The 21,491-nt window shown below is 36.7% G+C and overlaps 1 protein-coding gene across 1 annotated transcript in view; it reads left to right on the plus strand.

Moving 5' to 3' along the window:
• Positions 1 to 21,491, plus strand: part of prkar2aa (protein kinase, cAMP-dependent, regulatory, type II, alpha A) — a 56,300-nt gene that overhangs the window by 16,293 nt on the left and 18,516 nt on the right. Inside the window, exon 3 of the mRNA XM_038294047.1 lies at positions 21,069 to 21,104. Coding sequence (XP_038149975.1) covers positions 21,069 to 21,104 — 36 coding nt within the window. The remainder of the gene's footprint in view (positions 1 to 21,068; positions 21,105 to 21,491) is intronic.

Raw genomic sequence — 21,491 nt, forward strand, 5'->3', positions numbered from 1 at the left:
GATTAACTCGGTCATGGAAAAATAAATCAGACGTAGAGGTTTAATTAGGTTTTTTGGTACATGGTGGCATGTTTATGTTTACTGATAGACATCGTTTGAACTTTGTTACTTCCTCATCTTGTTCTCAAGCCTCTTTGGCATTACAGAAAAATGAGGAAACAGTACGAAATAAAAATGAGTATTATCTGTGCTCCATCACTCCAGTCTGGACAAACAATATAGCTTTGCTTACTTTTAAACTGCACTCAAATACTCAGACCTGTGCACCCTTTTTGTCATCTTTCTAGGCAATAGCTCAGAGTTGGACCAGGAGCACTAGTTTCAAATTAATCTGAGAAACTGAAGAGTTGGAAGAAAATGCAGATGTTTCCAATTTGGTCACAGAAAATGTTTTTGTGTAATTTTTGTTGCTTCTAAAATGGACTGAAAAACCTTGGTCCATCTAAAAAATAAAACAAATGCTTAAAAATACATAGTTTTTTTCAGCTAAATTTGTTAAGTGTGGATTTATCATGCTCAAGTTTGACAGTCTTCCAGACTTTAAGCTAAAGTTGTACAAATATAGTCAGGAATCCTCAAACAAAATGTTCCCTTTTTAGTTGAGCAAAGATGGAAAAGTATAGGTAGTGCAGTTTGTGTGGACTAGTCTAGACCCCCCCCCATATGCTTTTTTTTCTCTCCAACAAATCTTAATAACTGGAAACAAAGGTTAAAATGGTAAAGAATGAAAAACCATCTCCTGCATGCATGACTAACTTGCAGTCAACTGAAGGCTGTGTTTCTACATGTATAAATAAACTGTTGTAATGATGTTATACTGAGAATAAATAAAAAAAGCTGTAAATCCAAAAGAAATACTATTTTGATACACTGAAAAACCCTCTTCTCTGGGGCTCTTTGTACACTACTAAAGGATCACCTTCTTTATTTCGTACCATGCTCATATTTAAGAGGTGTTTGAATTTAATGCGATTCAAATTTTCAACAATCATGTGTTTACTTATTAATCCCATCTATTTTCCGTCATGCTTATCCTAATTGGGGTCGCAAGGTGTGCTGGTGCCTATCTCACCTGTCTACGGGGCGATAGGCAGTCCATCGCAGGACAACACAGAGGCAAAAAGGACAAACAACCATTCACACACGTAAGGAGAATTTACAGAAGCCAATAAAGGAAAAAAAGAAAAGAAATAAAATAGAAAAGCCAACCTTACAGTCATGTTTTTGGACTCTGGGAGGAAGACAGAGTACCCGGAGGGGAATCCACGCATGCTCAGGGAGAACATGCAAACTCTCCATGCAGAAAGACCCCGGGCCTGCAATCCAAATCGGAACCTTCTTGCTGCAAGGCAGCAGGGCTACCCACTGTGACACTGAGCAGCCCCTTATTGACCCCCTTCCAAAAAATTGCCTCATTTTTTTTACATGAGGCATATGGAGGGTTTTTCAACATATTCTTAAACATTTATTTTTGACCTCTCCACCTGCATCCATGTCTTTTTAAACCATGGATTAGATTAAATAAGCTACATTATTTGATGTTTTCTATAAAAAAGAACCTTTGTCCAGCACCAATCTTATTTTCGTCAAAGATGACTAAATTACTTTGTTGACTTTGCTTGTATTCATGACGATAAAGAGAACTGACAAGCTAAACATGGATCTTTGTTGATGAAAACATGACGAATTGTGGGTGGGAGTTTTCCTAGACGGGACGAGACTGGAGGAACATGTGAGTGAGTGGTGGTCTGTCATACGTTTAAAATGCATCATTGTGCTGTGATCTATTAATCATAAGCTAAGAAGAATCAGCCAATTTTTTGTATGTAGTTACAGCAGGAATGTAAATCTGTTTTCACCCGAGAGTAAGGGGTAAATTATTAGAAATAAAGCCACACTTGCCAAAGTTTTCTTTTTTTTTTTTTTGGAGTAATGAAGATTGATCTATCTGTGCGTAATGCATAATTTGTATTAGATCAGGACGTATTTGCTTTGGGGTGGAAACCTTGATTGTATATAACCGTTCTTTTTAATATTGCAAATTTTGTTTGCTTGTATGTCTTCCATTTTAACCAATATGGTATGTAGAACGAGATCTGCTATTTTCACAACTTTTGTGAGACACTTTTGTTTAAAGTGGGGCATCAGTTCATAAAGAAATGTATTTGAATTCTATAAATCAAAGGTTTCTGCCCAACAGCAATGAGGAACCGCACCACAGCAATGGTAGAATCTAGGCTAGAGCTGTCAGTCTGGTAAAGAATGTGGTTCTTTTTTGAAATTGTAAAGGTTAACTCTTTTATGAATTGCAAAACAAAGCTAAATAAAACTAGACTAAAATCTTTTTGAGTTTTAGTTGACTAAACTTGGACTAAAACTATCACTATTGAAATAATAAAAATGTGACTAAAAGTAATAATAGGTTTCCAGTTTAATCTTTCTTAAGACTAAAATCAAGATGAATGTTAAAAAAAAAGAAAAAAAAAAATTTGCACAATCATTACTATGAACAATAATGAAACTGTTGACCTCAGTTGACTTGGATCAAAACACTAAACAAACACTTTTAGATATTCTACAGTTCTTTCTTCTAAACCTGACCTTTAATATAAGATGAGGTAAGCAGAAAATGGTGAACACGGCCGTCTCTTTTTTTAGAAGTGTTTTTAGTGTCTGAATTGCTGCGCGCATGTAAACATTTCTACTGATAAAGCTGAGAGAGATGACCTTTACAAGATGAGGGGGGGAGCAGTAGTCCAAACCAGCAACACTTAGGTTCTGTAGCAGCAAAGGTTTACCAGCCGACTGAAAGGATTTGAATAAAGGTATTAACATCAGAGCAGTGCTCAGGTGATAAAGATTTAACCCATTCAGCCCAGAGGCTTTTAGAACAAATTTTTCAGTGAAAATGTCGAAATAAATAAATCAAGTCCGTTACTACAGACTTTTGGTACTTGAGTAAAGGTACCACAGTAGAGTTAGGGTTAGTAAGTGGTTTTTCTTTCCCAGTTCAAGCAAATGTTACTATGCTTAATTTATTTGTTTTAGAACAGAGGTAAATCTTCATGTTTTTAAAAGCTTGCTTAAAAGGCTGAGACAAGACAAACAAGACTCAGCATCCTGACAGAAACGGACCATATGAAGTCACCTTGCCACATTTTATGCAACATTTCGTCCAAAGAGTTGTTCAAAGAGATAAAGTTTCCGTCCCCTTCCTCATAGAAGAAATCCAGATCCCTTATGGTTGGATCTGATTGAGTTTGTTTAGTGAAGTTGTTTCAAAAATAGTTTTCAATCTGAGTAGATAGTCGATGCCTTATAAGACAGATGGACTATAAATGTTGTGAATTTGATTAAGCCAAGTCAGCTTTTTAACCTTATTGATCAGTTCAATTTAATTGAACATCGACTGCTCTTACTTAATAGAGGCTTTTTACGGCAGAGGAACTGGGTGCCAGCAGTTGAGCTTGAATAGACTGGGTTTATGGTTACTCAGTTACATAGTGTTCATTCTTATCTTTAAGCCAGTGCTTTGGCAGAATCCCTCTAAAATGGGTCACACAAACACGTCATTTGTCATCTATTGTCGGGTTATTTATCTAACTCGCAGAGATAAGACGTGGGAGATTTTCTGTCCCAGCGTTGGCATTCCTGGATGATGCGTCTCTTAATGAAATCCATCACTCTCCTCCTGTTGGCTCTTAACCCACCTATGTCACTTGCTTTGCATGCGTCTCAGTGTAAAGCCACAATCTCATTAGCCTACGTGGCTTAGCGGGAAGATTTTAGTGGATTGGTTGAGCTGAATGCTCAATCAATTGACTGTGTAACAAAGATTTTATAGAAGGAAGAGGGAATATAAAACATGAATGGGAAGAAGAAAATTGAATGAAAGGGAAAATTGGAGGAGCCATTAAATTTAACCGGGTGTAGTTCAGTTTAGACTTTGTGTTAACTGTATTTCTCTTTGAAGGAGATAATTGAAATACTCAACACTGGTTAGTATTTAAATGTTCACATCCTTGGTGACCAGCTGTTCTTTGGTCATTAGCTTCCTATATACTTCATGGCTGTCAGAACAAATCTAGCCAATTATAGGTGGTATGTTTTTGTCAATAAAAATGTTTTAAATTATATTTCTGAAGATCTTTGTTTGGCCAAGTTCATATAGTTTAAAAAGGAATTCTGTCACTGAAGTTATGTTAACGGGAGAAGGAAAAGACAATAACGGTTTAAGAAAATTGGCCCTATTGGCAGCACATATTAGGGATCAGTTGGGCTACGTTTACACTGCAGGCCTTGATGCTCAATTCTGATTTTTTTGTGAAATCTGATTTTTTTTTTTTTTTTTTTTTTTTTTTTTTTGCGTTGCTGATCACATTTCCAAATATATGCTTGTATGTGGTCTCCTGTGTGAACTGCATTCATACAGCTTAAGTGTCCCGCATACGCAGTAGAAGACGCAATGACGGCCAGCCTGCTCTGTGTTTACAGAAGTAAACATGGATTGTATGCATTTGAAAAGATCAGATTCGTATCAGATTTAGGACCACATACCCAAATGGCCTGGGTTGGATTGGAAAAAATTGGATCTGTGTTGTTCAGACTGGCATGAAAAGATCAGATACAGGTCGCATATGGGCAAAAAAAAAATCGGATTTGGGTTACTTCAGGCTGCTGTGTGAACATAGCCTAAGACTGATGTCAAAATAATTGGCATCTACCTTAATAAACCTGCATCCGCTGATCTCTATACATATTCACAATATTAGTGAAGCTTAGGCACTAAACTCTATGTAAGGAGTTAGCATAATAAGAAGGGAGAGAGGGAGTACTCCTTGCTAATCAAACATCATTATTATTGTGCAGAAGGGGAATTTATGGCCTCTGGAGTTTTTATTCTGCCAAATGTTACATCCAAGGCAAGCACACCTTGCTTCTATTAGACACTGATGGTGTAATGAGGATTGTAAAATCAAGTTCTCATCCCCTTTGTCAACCATTCCAATTGTAAACTACCATCATGTTCACTGATTGCCCTTTTATCAAAGTAAAAAAAAAAGCTAAGTAAAAAAAGAAGAGCCTCTTGCACTTATGTTTTATGTTTCTATATTGGTTTATTAGGAAAAAGAAATAATAAATGACCTGGTGCAAAAAGTGAGACTATTTGTGATCAGTTGGTGGCAAAAAGCCTATTATTTATATAGCTTTAAATATTGCCGTGTTGGTAAGGAATGCATTTGTGGGTCAATGGGTCAATTATGGAAAAACAAAACAAATCTTGAAATGCTAAGCAGGTCATTCTTCAGTCATCTCTGGTTCGATGTCCTGTATTGGTTTAGGGTATCAAAGTTTGAATAAATGAATAATACTGGTAGTATTTTGGCAGAGAACCACACAATCACAACAACCTGGCAACTAGGCGTCATGCTGGTCACCAGAATAGTCCCACAGTGCTGTGGGATGGCTTCCAGTTTCTCAACCAGCATGTGGTCTGTGAGGTTATGTTACTGACTTTTTGCATAAACAGCACACCTAAGATAATCCTGCATTTGTGTTGAAGAAAAATATCAGCCTATAAGTGTCCTTATTTCTTGTGCCATGTCTCTTTCTTATTTAAATATTTTTCTAAGCCGATAGCCAAACTTCTGCAGCAAAATTCAATACCTGAAACCTTGGCCTTTAAAATTTGACCAATTGTATGGTTTGTGTTTTATATATAGCTATAAGCTAGGTTTTTGAAAATAGATATACATATTTATATTAATCTTTGGGACCAAAACCTGATGGCCTGCGGTAAACATGTTGACAGAGAAAACACTTTGCCAGTGTTGTTTCAACCCTACCACTGCAGTCAGTAATGAAAATAAATAATCCACTTAAATAAGAAAAATCTGATTTGCCCTAATTTCAGGTTTTGTAGTTCTGTCCTTAATATAGTCATAGCCATGGTCACCATGGTGACAGCTATCCTTGAAACCAGTTTCAGCCAATTGCTGCTGGTAGCAGCAATGATAGGCAGTGGCCTCACCTTAGGATAGTTTAGATAAGCAGTGAAAAAGAGTGTTGTGAACTACCAGTGACCTCTGCTTGTTCCTCTTCAGTCGATTTGCATAGCCTTGATGTTACCGGTTGTTTTCCCACCGTTAATAATGGTCTTGGTTTACATTTTTGTTATTGATATTTATTTATATATTTATACTACCTTTATTTTCTAAATATATTGTGCCCATATATATTTGTGTTTTGTTTTTTGTTTGCAAATCCAACCTATTTTCAAATAGTTTACATAACTTTACCAGAACTCCTCGGTACAATAAAAAATTGTTCTTTTTTCTTATTCTTGTGACCATTTTCCAGGATTGCTGGAGACACAATTATTTGTCTCCAATCCACAATGTCCTCCCCAGTCAGGAAGTGTAGTTTAGGTTTTAATTATGTAAAAGTTTTAATGCAATCTATTTATTGTCTGAGCTGAAAAGGGTTTGTCGTCATTGTTACAGAAAGACCTGGAACATCACTGATTAGGAATCTCATTGTGTGATAAAGCATTTATCAGATTAAAGATAGGGATCCTCTAGTTACACATGTTTTCAGTTGTGGATTTTTGTTAAGATAAGATACCCAGAATTATCTCAAGTTAAAATAACGACATGCATCAGCTTTGGCGTCAACATGAGTTGTCATCAGCAACCAGTCCAGTTTCTCCATCTTGATGGGGAGAAACTTCTGAATGAGGGGAAAAGTCAGCGTATATCCTCCAGAGTATATAATGCTGGGAAACTGTTGGGAAAAAAAAACCACAGTGTATTTTTTGCCTTTGCTATAGGTCATAGCTACTACAAGGATTGGAGCAATTTATCTTTATCATGACTTTTTTTTCATTCTAAAATAAATGATGTTCTATTGTGACAATAAAAGAAAGGAAAAGAAAGCAAAACTGATGATTTTAGATAAGGGATACAACTTTTTGATTAATTTAATCTAAATCTAAATTTGATTGATCCTATTGATAGAGTAACAATCAATTGAGCTGTTTAGCTTTTTAGGTTACAAAAGTAAAAAAAAAAAGAAAGGTCTATTTAAGTACATGTTATCAGTTAATCAGATGGGGGAAAAAAAATAGTATCAAACAATAACTAATCATAAGTCATTTGTTTGAGTCACTGTTACCTTGAAAACCATTGGGAGTATGCAGCAACAGCCTTATAATCTAATGCCAAAATAGTGCAATAGAATATATATATATATTTTCTTTTTCAAGCTTGAAGGGGTTTGTTTAGGCAGCCGGACGTGAAGTTTTCTAGAAGACATTTTGGCTACGTTCACACAGCAGCCTGAAGTGACTCAAATCGGATTTTTTTTTTTTTTTTTTTTTGCCCATATACAACCTGGATCTGATTCATTTTAGTCTGAACAACACAGATCAGATTTTTTTCAATTGCGACCCAGGCCACTTGGCTATGTGGTCCTGAATCCGATACGAATCTGATCTTTCTATATGCGATCTGTGTCTGAACGGCCAGGGCGCATTCATCCGACCTGAACGCCGTAAATACCTGGCAAATGGTCACTATTCTGGGTCTTATTACACTGAAGTGACAAGAAAAACAAACACCACGGCGGACGATGATGCAGAGCGTAGTATTTATGTTTAACCATCTTGAAAAGATTGTGTTTTTATGGTTGGAAAAGACCGCCGCTTCCATAAACACAGAACACACTGGCCTGTGACGTCATTGCGTATGACTGCAGTTCACACAGGAGATCACATACAAGTTGCATATATATGGAAATGTGATCAGCAGCGCAAAAAAAAAAAAATTGGATTTCATAAAAAAATCGGAATTGAACATCAAGGCCTGCAGTGTGACCGTAGCCTTTATCTCTTGGATGAGAGGCAAAATTTCTTCTAGAAAACTTCACGTCCCGTTGCCTAAACTGACCCTTTCGAGCTTGACCATGACCTTAATGACTGAGCTCTTCAAGTATTTTTTATCCTCCCTTCAAATTGAATTGCCTTAGTTACCACAGTGTATCATAATATTGTTTCTTCAGCTAAATCTCAAATTCCTAGTGGCGCCTGTTTTTTTGTTGTTGTTTTTTTTAGTTTGAATAGTTCTGAAGAAAATTGTTTAATGCTTTGATGTTATCCTTAATGAGAACATAAGTTATAAATCTAAATTGTAAGGTTTAGGAAGTGAAGCCCTCCACAAACTGACCTTGGCTGCTTTGTATTGTGATAGAAATGCAGTAGGTATATTTATATGGAAGCAAGTATTGTTATTTAAGGGCTATGAATTAAATTGGATCATTTAAACATGCTGTTGAAATATTAAGTTTGCACATCTGTGGAAGACTGGGCTGCGTTTAATGTTATTGGACGTTATTTCCCTTCTCATGATTTACTGATTCTATACCTTAATTTTGGAAAACAATAACTATAACAAGGACTAACTTTAGGATAGAATTACAATATATGCTAAAGACTACATGCTGGAAATGCCTTAATGTTATGTAGTATCTTGCATTTTAATTATTTGTTGTGTGTAAGTAAAAAGAGTTTTTTGAAAACACAAACCATTACTTCTGTTTGTTTTCCTTTGTTCCTACTTACCTCCCGATGAACTTAAGGAGAATGGCCGCAGTTTATCACACCCAGGGTCAGAGGGGGATTTTCACAGACTATAAATACACATTTTCTCATGATGCTTTAAAATGCCTTGACAAAGGCTCACATTATGAATGTGGATGATGACAAACCCTAAATGTTAAGTTAGACAAAGTAAATGTAAAGGGTTGTAATTAGTTGAGGTGTTGAAGTTAAAGAGTTTAGTGCTTGCTTGTTTAAATGACTAAATATTCTTGTACTCTGAAAATGTTTAAGCTGAATGATAATTGCCGCATGTTTCAATAACCAGAGTATGACCTTAACTCTTGTGACATACTGACATACTTAATTGTAATTTTGTTTTCTCTCCACTTATTTCACCATTTTGTCAGTGAATGTTGATGTTGAACCCTGGTACAGTATATAATCCATCCATAATAAACATGTAAAGTAAGAGCACGCCTGTTGGGCTTAAAGTGGGTTAAATTACATCACCAAGAGTTGAAGTGCAGGGAGAGCAATACAATCCATCTATAAGCAGACCAGAGTTGCTTCCTTTTAAGGGCCTAAGTTTTAGTGCTTGTGTTTGAGGAGAGGGATGAAACACTGGGAAAATGGATTGATTCACATATGGGACAAGCGAAGCGGAGAGGAGATGTTTCAATAGGAATTATGCTTATAGAGTTCAATGAAGAGAAATATTCAGGGTTAGAAGGGAGCTAGGAGACGGGAAGCTTGGAATGAATTGTTAACAGCTCATAAGCAAAACAATGAATGCTTGATAAAGTTGGAAAAATTACTTTGAATTTTATCTTTTCCACCTCCTTTAAAGCTCCTTTACAATTTTATTTCTAGGATTAAGTTTAGGCTAGCCAATAAACATCCAATGACTTGTGTATATGACCAATTATAAAGCTTGAACTGAAGATCTAAATTAAAAAAAAACAAGCATTTGTTTGAATTTTTTAATATAGACACAAATAATATCCTAATTCTGCATAATTGGCATTATAAAAAAAAACTTCACTAAAACAAAAGCATTAGTAACACTTTTTGTGATCTAATGAGTCTTTTTTTCTGATAAAATGTTTTTGTGATTGTTAAGCTAAATTTGCAACCCAGATTTGATCAATTTCTATTAATATTAAATGAAACGCGAGTTTCGTTTATTATTTTTGTTTCCGGCGTGGGGATTTAGGCGGATTGAAGAGTTGTCAATTTTTTTTATCACTGTTGCCTGAACAGCTTTGGGTGAGCAGATTTTAAGATAAAACCGTTTTTCTTTTCCTTTGCTTTAGGCCCCTTCAACTGCTGCAGCTCTAAAACGGGGGGGGGGGGGAGAAACTAAACAAAGACCACATTACTCTGCATTAATTGTTAACCCAGTTATATCCTCTCAGCTGACTCTCAGATGATACAGCAGCAGGAATATCTTGCACAGCGAGCACGCAATAAAGTCTTGTAGTTTCAACAAATTTGATAAAAACACAAACATAGTGATATTTCAGATGCGTGTAAATACCCAGCACTTCCAGTGTGTGCTTACTCCATGTGGTAAAGCCTCAATTTGCAAGAGGCAATAATTGGCATGTTGTTGGACACTCATAATTTGACTGGTATGACGCACTCCAGCCTGAAGACAAACGTCAGCAGACCTGATGCCTGCATTGCACTACATATTTTACCTAGAATGACACAAGCAACGCCATCAGGATGGTTATCAACAGTCTATCTCTCACATGTGGCCAAAAATGCACATAGATTAAGACAGATTGCTTGAGTTGGTTTTATTTGATATACTGAAAAAATGCTATACACTAAAAGTATTGAGAAAAAGCAATGTCATATTTTTAGAAATTATTATTGCACTGGATCACAACTGTTTTTGTTTTTAGCTACAGGGATTTATGGACCTTTGAGTACTGCATGATCAGGAAAAAGTTCAATTTTCTTCATAAGAGAATGATTGTTTGACGACTGTGTGAAATTTGAGGGTGTAAAGCTAAGCAGTTTTTTTTATTTTTTTTTTATTCAATGATAATTTTGTAATTTCGTGAGCAATACTATTATTTTGTCACTTTTCATGTCCATGTCAGCCTAATGTTGGAGCACTAGCTATTAGTGTTGCCCCGATACCGATACCAGTATCGGACGGGGCCCCGATACTGCCCTAAAATCGTGGTATCGGTATTGGCGAGTACCAACAAATAAGGCACCGATACCATTTTGAGAGCCATAAGTTTATTCATCTATTGTCACCCACTCCTGGTAGGCAATAAAAAGTTCTACTGGATTCACTTTGTATTAGATTTTTTCCTGCTTCACAAAGGTAGGCAGCAGCTTGACAAAACCATGATGGTGATTATATTACATTATTATGGTATCGGTATCGGCCGATACTGCACAGCCAGGTATCTGGTATCGGAGCCAAAAAATGGCATCGGCGCAACACTACTAGCTATAGCATTAAGTTGGTCTTGACTGCAGCCATGTGAAAGAAAATACAAATATGGTAGGTTCTTTTAGAAGGATCCTTAGATTGATGCGTTTGTTTTTTGTGTGTGTTTTTTGTTTTGTTTTTTCTCCCTGAATGGGAAGATTGAGCTAGAAAAAAAGCAAGTAGATTATTTTCAGCCAGTTTAAAGTCAGTATAAATCCATAGTGAAAAAGCTACACAGCCAGTTACTGTTGCTGTTTAAGTATTGCAGTAGTCAGACATCCAGAAAATGGATGGGGAGGAAATCCTTTAATTTTTATCCCTGTATAGACTCTGCACTTATGTATGCTGAGGGCAATATTCAGGGGTGAATTATGGGTTCATTATATGTGTGGGTGTAAACTGAAGCTGATGATCTGTTGCTTTCAGAGTTGTCTTCCATTTACTATGTTGCGAGCCCATGTTGGGAGTCTCATGCAGTTTGTGTTTGGACTCTGCTGACCTCACTGGGTGTCCAAACGAAGGATGTGAGTGCCAGCGTAGTTGGACTTATTGGGACATCCAAGGCTGGCTGCACTGGAAACAAACTAACATATTGGGGGAGTTCCTTCAGAACCATCTGTCACTTTTGCTATCAAGAGATGAGCAGAGAACATTAAGGGTTAGAAAAGACATTTTTGCTATGAAATCTCTAGAAATAATAGTTTAATAATAAATACAAGCAGATAAAATCTGGAAGCTCTTCTTTGTATGAGTAAAAACTTTCCAAATGGATTTGTTTGTAATGTTTGTCCGCTCTGTTTTGGAACAGAACATTAGTAAAAAATGATTGCGTCCTACAGAAAACATTTCCTGTGTGACATACTAAATACATAATGGTTCAGCGTTTTGGTTAAACCACATATCTAAAGTAATTGTAACGCAGATTCACATAGCTCTAAAACAGTTTGTGAAGGAGCTGGTGCAGAAAGCTGAGAGTGAATAGAAAGATGAGATTATCTGCTTATAAATACAGGTTCCAGTGATTTGGTGTAGTGTTTAATTACTGACATACAACTACACACGTTTTGAGAAGGATATCTATGTGCAGGTGCTCCCCAGTGGAGTATAAGACTGGAATTGAATGAGAGACTTTTGAAATCTGGTGGCAGTTTAGAAAGGATTTAATGCATTTTGTGAGTTAGTATGATTACTGTATTTGCATTGCAATAGTTGTATTTTTTTCCTGACATTGTGCAGCCCTACTTTGTTGAAGGAGTGTAATTTGATAGACTGTTGTCTGTTTATCATTTTGAACCAGTCTACTCATTCTCTGCTAAACTCTGACATCAATAAAGCATAAAACTGCTGCTCACTCCCTAGTTTCTCTCTGACCTGTTTCTGTTGGAGTTGTCTGTATATCAAACCAAAAAAAGTGTAATGCAATCTGTTTGAATTATCTCATTTGTGTTTTAGAAAAAATAAAGATGAATCATTCAGGAAGCTTTTTGTACAATGAACATGATGAGCGTATATTATGTGCAACTAGTACATTTAAAATATGAGTTTGTTTTGAAATATTCAAAAAATTATTTCTTCCTCATAGTTTTTAATATTTTTTCTCCCTTTTATCCTTTTTTTTTTTAAACCTTGCAATCTAAAAGCCAGGCTTGGTTCACATTAGAGTTTATTAGTTGATATTTTTTTTGTTTGTTTGAATCTATATCTTCCTATTGCAGTTCTGTCATTCAACATTAGTCACTCTGTCATAACAAATTATTGAATATGATTTTTTTTTTTGTCTGAAGTACCACAGCCACATTCATTCTTCCTCTCTTCAGCCAGCTAGATGATGATGTATTGACAAGCCAAGCCCTCAGTCACACAATTAGAATGACTGAAGGATAAATCAATAGGAAATGCCACAGAGATGGTTCAATTGCTCTTTTCCTTTTCTATTCAGTCATTCACTCAATGGTGTTTTGTTTCCTTTCTTGGTTTTCAACCCTTTTTATGTTTTAATTTCATAAAAATAATGAAGAAGGAACAGGGCTTTATCTGTGACACATTTAGCTTTTTGTCATCTCCATATTGCTGGGTACATGTAGCGGCTTAACTTATTTCTTATACATTAAAATGACCTTCCTTGATGTTTTTCCTCCCAGATTGCTGTAGATCTTGCTCTGCAGCCCCTTCTGGTCTATTTGTGTTTCCCTCCGGTTCTCCCTCTGTCATTCTCTCTCTCTTTTTGACCCTTCGTCTCCCCCTCTCCCCTCCATCTGTTGACGCTACTGTAACTGCTGAGTGGGTGTGTATAGGAAGAGGTGGACAGTGTGAAGGAGAGGAAGGGTGATCTTTCAATTATCACAAGCTGTATAGAGAAGGGGGGGAAGCTGAACGGGGCTGCGTTGTTATAGTGATGAGATCTTCTTTGTGTTTGGTTGCCACGGCAACTTCAGTCACACTCTTCATACAGGCACTACTACAATCCCACCACCCTCCGAACCCCAGCAGCTGCATGATTGTGGAAAGAGCACTTCACACATTACACACTCCTTCCACACAGCCCATTTATACTCTTTTCCTCGACTTTACATACACACACTTCAGCCCAGAAAATTGATATACACTATATTGCCAAAAGTATTTGCTCACCTGCCTTGACTCACATATGAGCTTAAGTGACATCCCGTTCCTAATCCATAGGGTTCAATATGACGTCGGTCCACCCTTTGCAGCTAGAACAGCTTCAACTCTTCTGGGAAGGCTGTCCACAAGGTTTAGGAGTGTGTTTATGGGAATTTTTGACCATTCTTCCAGAAGCGCATTTGTGAGGTCGCACACTGATGTTGGACGAGAAGGCCTGGCTCTCAGTCTCCGCTCTAATTCATCCCAAAGGTGTTCTATCGGGTTGAGGTCAGGACTCTGTGCAGGCCAGTCAAGTTCATCCACACCAGACTCTGTCATCCATGTCTTTATGGACCTTGCTTTGTGCACTGGTGCACAGTCATGTTGGAAGAGGAAGGGGCCAGCTCCAAACTGTTCCCACAAAGTTGGGAGCATGGAATTGTCCAAAATGTCTTGGTATGCTGAAGCATTCAGAGTTCCTTTCACTGGAACTAAGGGGCCAAGCCCAGCTCCTGAAAAACAACCCCACGCCATAATCCCCCCTCCACCAAACTTTACACTTGGCACAATGCAGTCAGACAAGTACCGTTCTCCTGGCAACCGCCAAACCCAGACCCGTCCATCAGATTGCCAGATGGAGAAGCGCGATTCGTCACTCCAGAGAACGCGTCTCCACTGCGCTAGAGTCCAGTGGCGGCGTGCTTTACACCACCGCATCCGACGCTTTGCATTGCACTTGGTGATGTATGGCTTGGATGCAGCTGCTCGACCATGGAAACCCATTCCATGAAGCTCTCTGCGCACTGTTCTTGAGCTAATCTGAAGGCCACATGAAGTTTGGAGGTCTGTAGTGATTGACTCTGCAGAAAGTTGGCGACCTCTTCGCACTATGCGCGTCAGCATCCGCTGACCCCGCTCCGTCAGTTTACGTGGCCTACCACTTCGTGGCTGAGTTGCTGTCGTTCCCAAACACTTCCATTTTCTTATAATACAGCTGACAGTTGACTGTGGAATATTTAGGAGCGAGGAAATTTCACGACTGGATTTGTTGCACAGGTGGCATCCTATCACAGTTCCACGCTGGAATTCACTGAGCTCCTGAGAGCGACCCATTCTTTCACAAATGTTTGTAAAAACAGTCTGCATGCCTAGGTGCTTGAATTTATACACCTGTGGCCATGGAAGTGATTGGAACACCTGATTCCAATAATTTGGATGGGTGAGCAAATACTTTTGGCAATATAGTGTATATTAAATAGAAATAAATATTAAATATTGTGATGTACTAATGTTTGCGCTGCTATGTGCTGTTCTATATAGTATAACGGTTTAAATCTCATCATCTACAGGACGGGTCCCTGACATAACTCCCAAGTTGGCTGATTTTTCATCGATCCTCTGATCATGGGATACATTTTGCAGTTTTAACTTTAAAAATAGCTCAAGACAAATACATTCTATGCAGTTTAGCTATTGCTAAGCTTCTTCTAGAGAAATTGAGAAAGACTAGGTAACTGAATCAAAACCGTTTGGTTGTTAGCTAACAACCTGCCAGAGGAAGACAACTTCTTCAGAGCTGCCAATAAGACATTCTGTAGAGATGATTTGGCTTAAAGGGGGGAACATTAGATGGATCAGTCCAGTCGTCGACCCTATGTGGGAAAAGTCGTCCTAAAACACACCAAAACAAAAAGCTAACCATCAACAAACTGCTTAGTTACACCTTGACTTCCTACTTTCTGCTCAACAACACAGATGAGATTATTACTCCAGGCTGGTTATGAGCATTGCAAATAGAGGATTACATGATTTTCATACCAGATAATACCATCAGTGTTGAATAACTGCAGTGTTGGTGTCTGTGAGCCTGCAGCTGGCATTTGTACTTTTGTGATTATTTTCTGACCATTCTGAACACCTCTTACCTGTAGTAGATTTCAATATAACACTCTATTGTACATCCCTAGCAGTACATCTCTCATACAAATCCTGTGGTGCTTTCAATGTGATGCCGGAAACACATTTTTGACTTTTTTGTAGCACCAGAGTACTATTAACCAAAAACTGTTTGCTTAAAATCTCTCTCTCGAGTCACTGTAACCAAAGTAGAAATACTTTGGATTTTTTTTCTTTTTTTATTCTGAAATCTTTTGCTGACAAACTTTGTGTAAGTTGCTTAGATTATTTGAAGGATAAAAATCACACTAAATTTGATAGACAGTATTATAAGTGTAATGCATATTCATTTTGCAGCAGAGTCATATTGGTTCCTTTCTTCTCTTGATTGATCTTTATAACAAAAGTGGGTTAAATTATGCCTTAACTGCTGCTTATTTTTTAAGCACTCTGAACTTTGATTTTGTTTTGTTTTTTATTCAGGTGTGTCAACTGAAGCATAGAAATAAAACTGAGTTTTGACCAATTTTTTATTTTTTTTTTCAAGATATAATCAGGGTCATTTGTGTCATTTTGTGAGCTGCAACAGTCTGAACTTATCTTTGCATGGTTTCCTTGCTGCTCCTGCCTGACTCAATAATGCGTCTACCCTTACCTGAGTGAATGGGAGTCCGCTCAGAAAAAAAAAACTCAAAAAAATTTAACGAACGCAGTAACAGACACTTGTTTTTTAAGTTGAACAACTAAAACTTGAAATACTTCCAAAAATTTAACCCGATGTGGAAAATTAACTTAATATCTTTGCTTTTATTACTTTGTCTCCTTTAATTTAAATTGTCACAATCACGCTTTCAAATGCTGTTGATGGTAAAGTCATGGTTGATAAAGGGCACCCCTGCAGAATCCAAACCTAACATGAAAGAAAGTAAGTTTACCGTCACTGGGAACTAAGCTCTAGTTGCTCTAGGTTCTGTATCACTTTGACTGTAAACCACAGCACAGTAGCTGCACTTCTGTGATTGGTTCAGAACAAATAAACATCTATTTCCTGTTTTTACATTTAGCTTTGTTGCATTTGATCTAACCAAACAATAAAGGGGAGATTAACAACACATAGCCTCTACTCAGCATAGTTAAATTTGTTTTTATATTTCAGAAATGCATTTAAGAAAATCAGTATGAAGTGAAAGTTTGGTTGGTCCTTATTGTAGATTAAGGATGCACCAATATGAAAATTTGGGTTATATCTTTGAAGTTATTTATTGCTGGTAGCTGTTTTACAATTATATGCATTTTACTACAGTTTAGATGAAATAAATTCCCTCACCAAAACACCGCCAGATAGCAATAAGTATGACTCTGTGATTTTTGTGATGTAGATAACCCATACAAAGCCATGTGATTTATCAAATAAAATGGAATCTAGTACAAAATATAAGAGGAATCACCCATTTGGGCAAGATGCAGTAATATGTCAAGTATTTTGTCCACTGCCAACTCCCGTATTCACCATTACTTGGTTACGCAGTTCAAGCTCAGCTCAGCCATGGAATTGGAGGCAAGCAGAGACACTAAAGTCCTCCAAATAAACTTTAAGAAGTGAAACGTAGCACAAAGTTAAGGACAGATGATACGTTTATTTTTGCCTCTGGAGGGCAACTTTATGCAGGTTTTGTCAGCAAAGAGCATCTGTACGTGTAAGAATACCTGAGATGAACACTTGCAGTCAGAATCACATCAGAAATGGGGAGTAGTGGCTAGCATAAGAACCTGCTAGCTTTTCAGCGTTCATATGAATCAGCACAACCAAGGGGCACGTTTATTTTGCACATTCAACTGGGTTTTTGTGCTTTAAAAAAAAAAGACAGGTGAATGTTGCTTTTAATACCCCTGACAGTCGGAAGAGGTAAAAATAAGAATTGATCCTACTAATAGCAATGTGTGGGAAAAAGTGTTTTTTTATGAGACATTTTTACAAAAAGGATATTTTATGTGGGATTATGTCTGGGAGACACTGTTTTTTGTTCTATAAAAAAGGACAGATAAATACCTTATAACTTGCAAAACCCTGTAATGTTCTCCTCAACCAAAGAACTTTTTTTCTTTTTTGATAGTGAAACAACAGTCACTACATCTTGAATTCTGTAGCTATTCATTTGCTACATATTTTTATGTCATCTGATAACTGCATACTTTAAAGGTTAATGAATATGTTTAGAATAAAAATGTGTTAAAAAAAATATAGAAAATATATATATATAGAAAATATAATATATAGAAAATAGTGACAGAAAAATTTAGAAAAATAAAAATTGTAATGTGGAATTTAGAAAAAAAGGAAGCGGATTTCATATGACCCTCAACGAGATACAATAAATAAGCAGTGATTAATACAAGTTTTATTGATTGTATCAATATTTGTACGTAAAAAAAAAAAAAAAAAAAAAGACAATCAGCCTATAATGGTTAATGCCCAGGGTCCAAAATTAACTTTTTGACTCACCAGACAAGAAGATAAAATTAGTTACCGGCCAGAAAAGAACAAATAATTTGCTCTCATATATTTTTAAGGTACATGTTGGTTCACTATGGCATTATGTTAAATGCAACTAAACTTACAGTAAAAGGAAATGGAGTTTTATTAAATAAACTTGTAATTTAGAATTTCATTCGATTTGATTGAAAAAGGGGCAAATGCAAATACTTTAAAGTACTAAAGGAAACGAGGTAGAATGGCAAAATAGGTTTAGCACCACCGCAGCACTGGAGTCAGAATTGTGTCCTGGAGCAAATGGATAAACATAAATATGAATCGATACCCTTGGTGTCAATATATTGGATCGTCTTCTGTTGGATTGATGCATCAATACAAAACGATTATTATTTACACCCCTTGGCCTGAGATATGGACATCCAGCGAATATGGCATTTACCGTGTTTGTGTTCACGGATGCTCTTCAGTTAAGTAGCCAGTGACAAATGAATCATCTTTGTACTCTTCTGCATATTTCATGCACCCTGATTAGCTCATTAGCTTAGCATCACTGCCAGGAGTTGTTGATAAATGATTGGGTGTTGTTGGTGTGCTCTCTGTACGCACATCTTTCCATTAGCATGAGGAACAGACAGCAGAGGAATAAAATGACAAAGGGAAGACTTACCAGAATAAAAGCTGAAAGGACGTGACTGAAGCGCAACTGTGATCCAAACATTTACTCACCTTGTGGCGAATGGCACTCTGGCATTAACTTGCCAAATTAAACATGTAGTCACATGTGGCGAGTGGCAGTGTTAATTTCAGACCTTGTTGCCTATATTATATCCTCTACCCAGTCTTGTTCTATTACAACATTAAACTCATGTAAGGCAACTGGCAAAGCCTGAATACCTGGTCTGTGTGTGAGAGGTAACACGTAGATGCAAATAGGGTTAAACACTCCAGTCTGGCTGTAGTTTATGCCTGAAAAAAAAATCCAGTTTAATAGAAATTTACATAAACGGTATGCATGTAGTGTACTGTTTTATCTGCTGCTGTGTAAACACACAACTTGGCCTCTCTTGTGGCTTTCTGTTTATTGATAGTCATACACAGAGAGTAGTTTGTTGAACTCTGACCCTATTTGCAGGTGACTGCAGGATAGTAGTCTGTGTGTGAATTTCCCCTCTAGCCTCCTACTAACAGCCTAGATCTAATGGCCTCTGACACTCTGCTATGAAGAGAGCAAGGGACATGAAGTATTTAAGTGTGTTTGAGCTCTGGAAGAAATTCTAGTTAGTTCTTCCATCTTACATCTAGTTTTGCTTTGATTACGTTGCCAAAAGAAGGCAGTTAAGGTCTCTGATTTGGTGAACTGGATGAACTAACTGCAGACAGGAGTTCAACTGTGGGGCCACTGTAGCTAAAGAACATTGTCCCGATATCGTATTTGCATCCCAACAGCTTGATGCCAAGGCTTTGATTCAAAAGGAATTGGGACTTGATCTTAATTTAAAAAATACCTAATACTGAAAATAACTCTGAGCTCAGTACATGTGCTCGTGTTTGAAGAAAATTGTTTGAAGATACAACTTTCTGTTTAGTTTATAAAAGGGGCAATAAATCTCCTTTGCCTTTTTCTTTTTCTCTGTCATCCTCTGTGAAAAGGTCACAATTCACTGTCCTGCTTCCTCTTCATCTTTTATGATAAACTATCATTGCTCTTCTTTCAACAAGGTTGTCCCCTTGCTCTACAGGGCTTCCTTTTTTATCCTTCAAGGTAGACTACAAAAATGTTAAACCCGATATCAACACCCAGGAATATTTCTGATACACCATGCCATGAAAGAAAAAATAAATAAAAATAAATAAAAAATATCTTCTTTTTTTTTTTTTCTTCAACAATTTTCTATCACGAGAAAAATATATACATTTTTTTTTCAATATGGAACGCTTTCTTAGCAGAATCACAGAAAAAAATTCTATAGATAACCTATTCTATATAGATAACCCAAATATAATCCATCTTTTTAGATTGTCTGATATATATTTTATTTAATGTGCATATTATTCAGAAATCAACAATTAGCTATATCACAAATATGTTAATGACACTTTTCTTTAGTATTAACTGCATGTCAAATTAGAATTGCATCTAGATGCAGCGTTTGAGTTATCTAAACACATTTAAGTAACCAGAAGACAAGAAAATACCCTGATTCTGTTTCAGTGTTTGAATAATAATTGTCTTAAACATAGGGAACTGTAAAATAGGAGTACAACTGATGATTTTTTTGCAAATTGATTAATCTGTTGAAAATTTCTTTCGAATAATAATCGGATAGCAAAAGGTTCCTTAAAGAAGATTACTTTAAGAAAGTAAACCAGGTGAAACTAAAACTTTTCTACTTGAGCTCTGGATGGAGCATATTGACAGACGAAAAAGATTTTTTTTTATTTTTAATTTTTTTTTTATCTTGGATACAAAATGTTTATATAGTTTTTTGTTGTTGTTTTTTTTTATATAATTACTGCCCTAAGTGGGCTGCTCTGTCAGCTAAAGACATGTTTTACAGCCTCTACAGTTGACTACTAGTATGACAATTATTTCAATAATCACAATGTTTGTTTCAGCCTAACTCTCAACCACTTTTAAAAGTGGAACATTTCTTTACTTTGCAGTAGCTAACTAATCTTTTGCTCATACTTTTTTCTAATCTTCAACTTGAATCCAGATTTTGATCATAATGGAGTAATGTGTGAATGGCATCTTTAATCATGTTTGAGTTTTAAGATTTTCCTCAGAGAATTAAAATAAACCATAGTGATTTTTGCCCATGTTATTTCACATTGTGGTTTATATAGTGTGTCCTTCACAGTAGATAGAAATGTCTTTTATCTATTCCAGATTTCAGCTGTTATAAATTACCTTTAACAGTTTTTTTTAACTTGGTGTGTTTATAACACCATATTGTTCTGTTTCTGAACAATAGCCAAAGTCTCACCCTGATGCTAATACTGGTTCTCTCTCCTCTCTGCAGCTCCACCGCCAAGCAGATACAACAGGAGAGTGTCAGGTAAGAAGTATGGTTGTGAATTCAATTACATGTACACATAAGTGTGTTTCTGTGTATACACGTGGGTTTGACGTCATGGCCCTCGGGGGTAATCCCCCTAGTGATGGCATTGCGTACATCTTTGCCTCACTGACCCGCCCGCATTATATTTCTGTATTTTGGTGTGTGTTGAATCAAACAGTGTTTTGGAATTGTGTTACTTATCAGTGTTTGTTTAATTTCTGCACCACTGTTGTGAGTTGTTTGGGGTTTTAGTGTATTGGCATTATCTTGGTCCGTGTTGGTGTCTGTGGCCTTGTGTGGAGAGCACATTTGTTTTCTCACGCTCCGCTCTGCCCCTTTAATGTTTACATATGAGTGATTAAATGTCGTCAGCCGTCACACAGC

The sequence above is a fragment of the Cyprinodon tularosa genome, unplaced genomic scaffold (genome assembly GCF_016077235.1).
Source record: "Cyprinodon tularosa strain WSP-4 unplaced genomic scaffold, ASM1607723v1 ctg333, whole genome shotgun sequence".
NCBI lineage: Eukaryota > Metazoa > Chordata > Actinopteri > Cyprinodontiformes > Cyprinodontidae > Cyprinodon > Cyprinodon tularosa.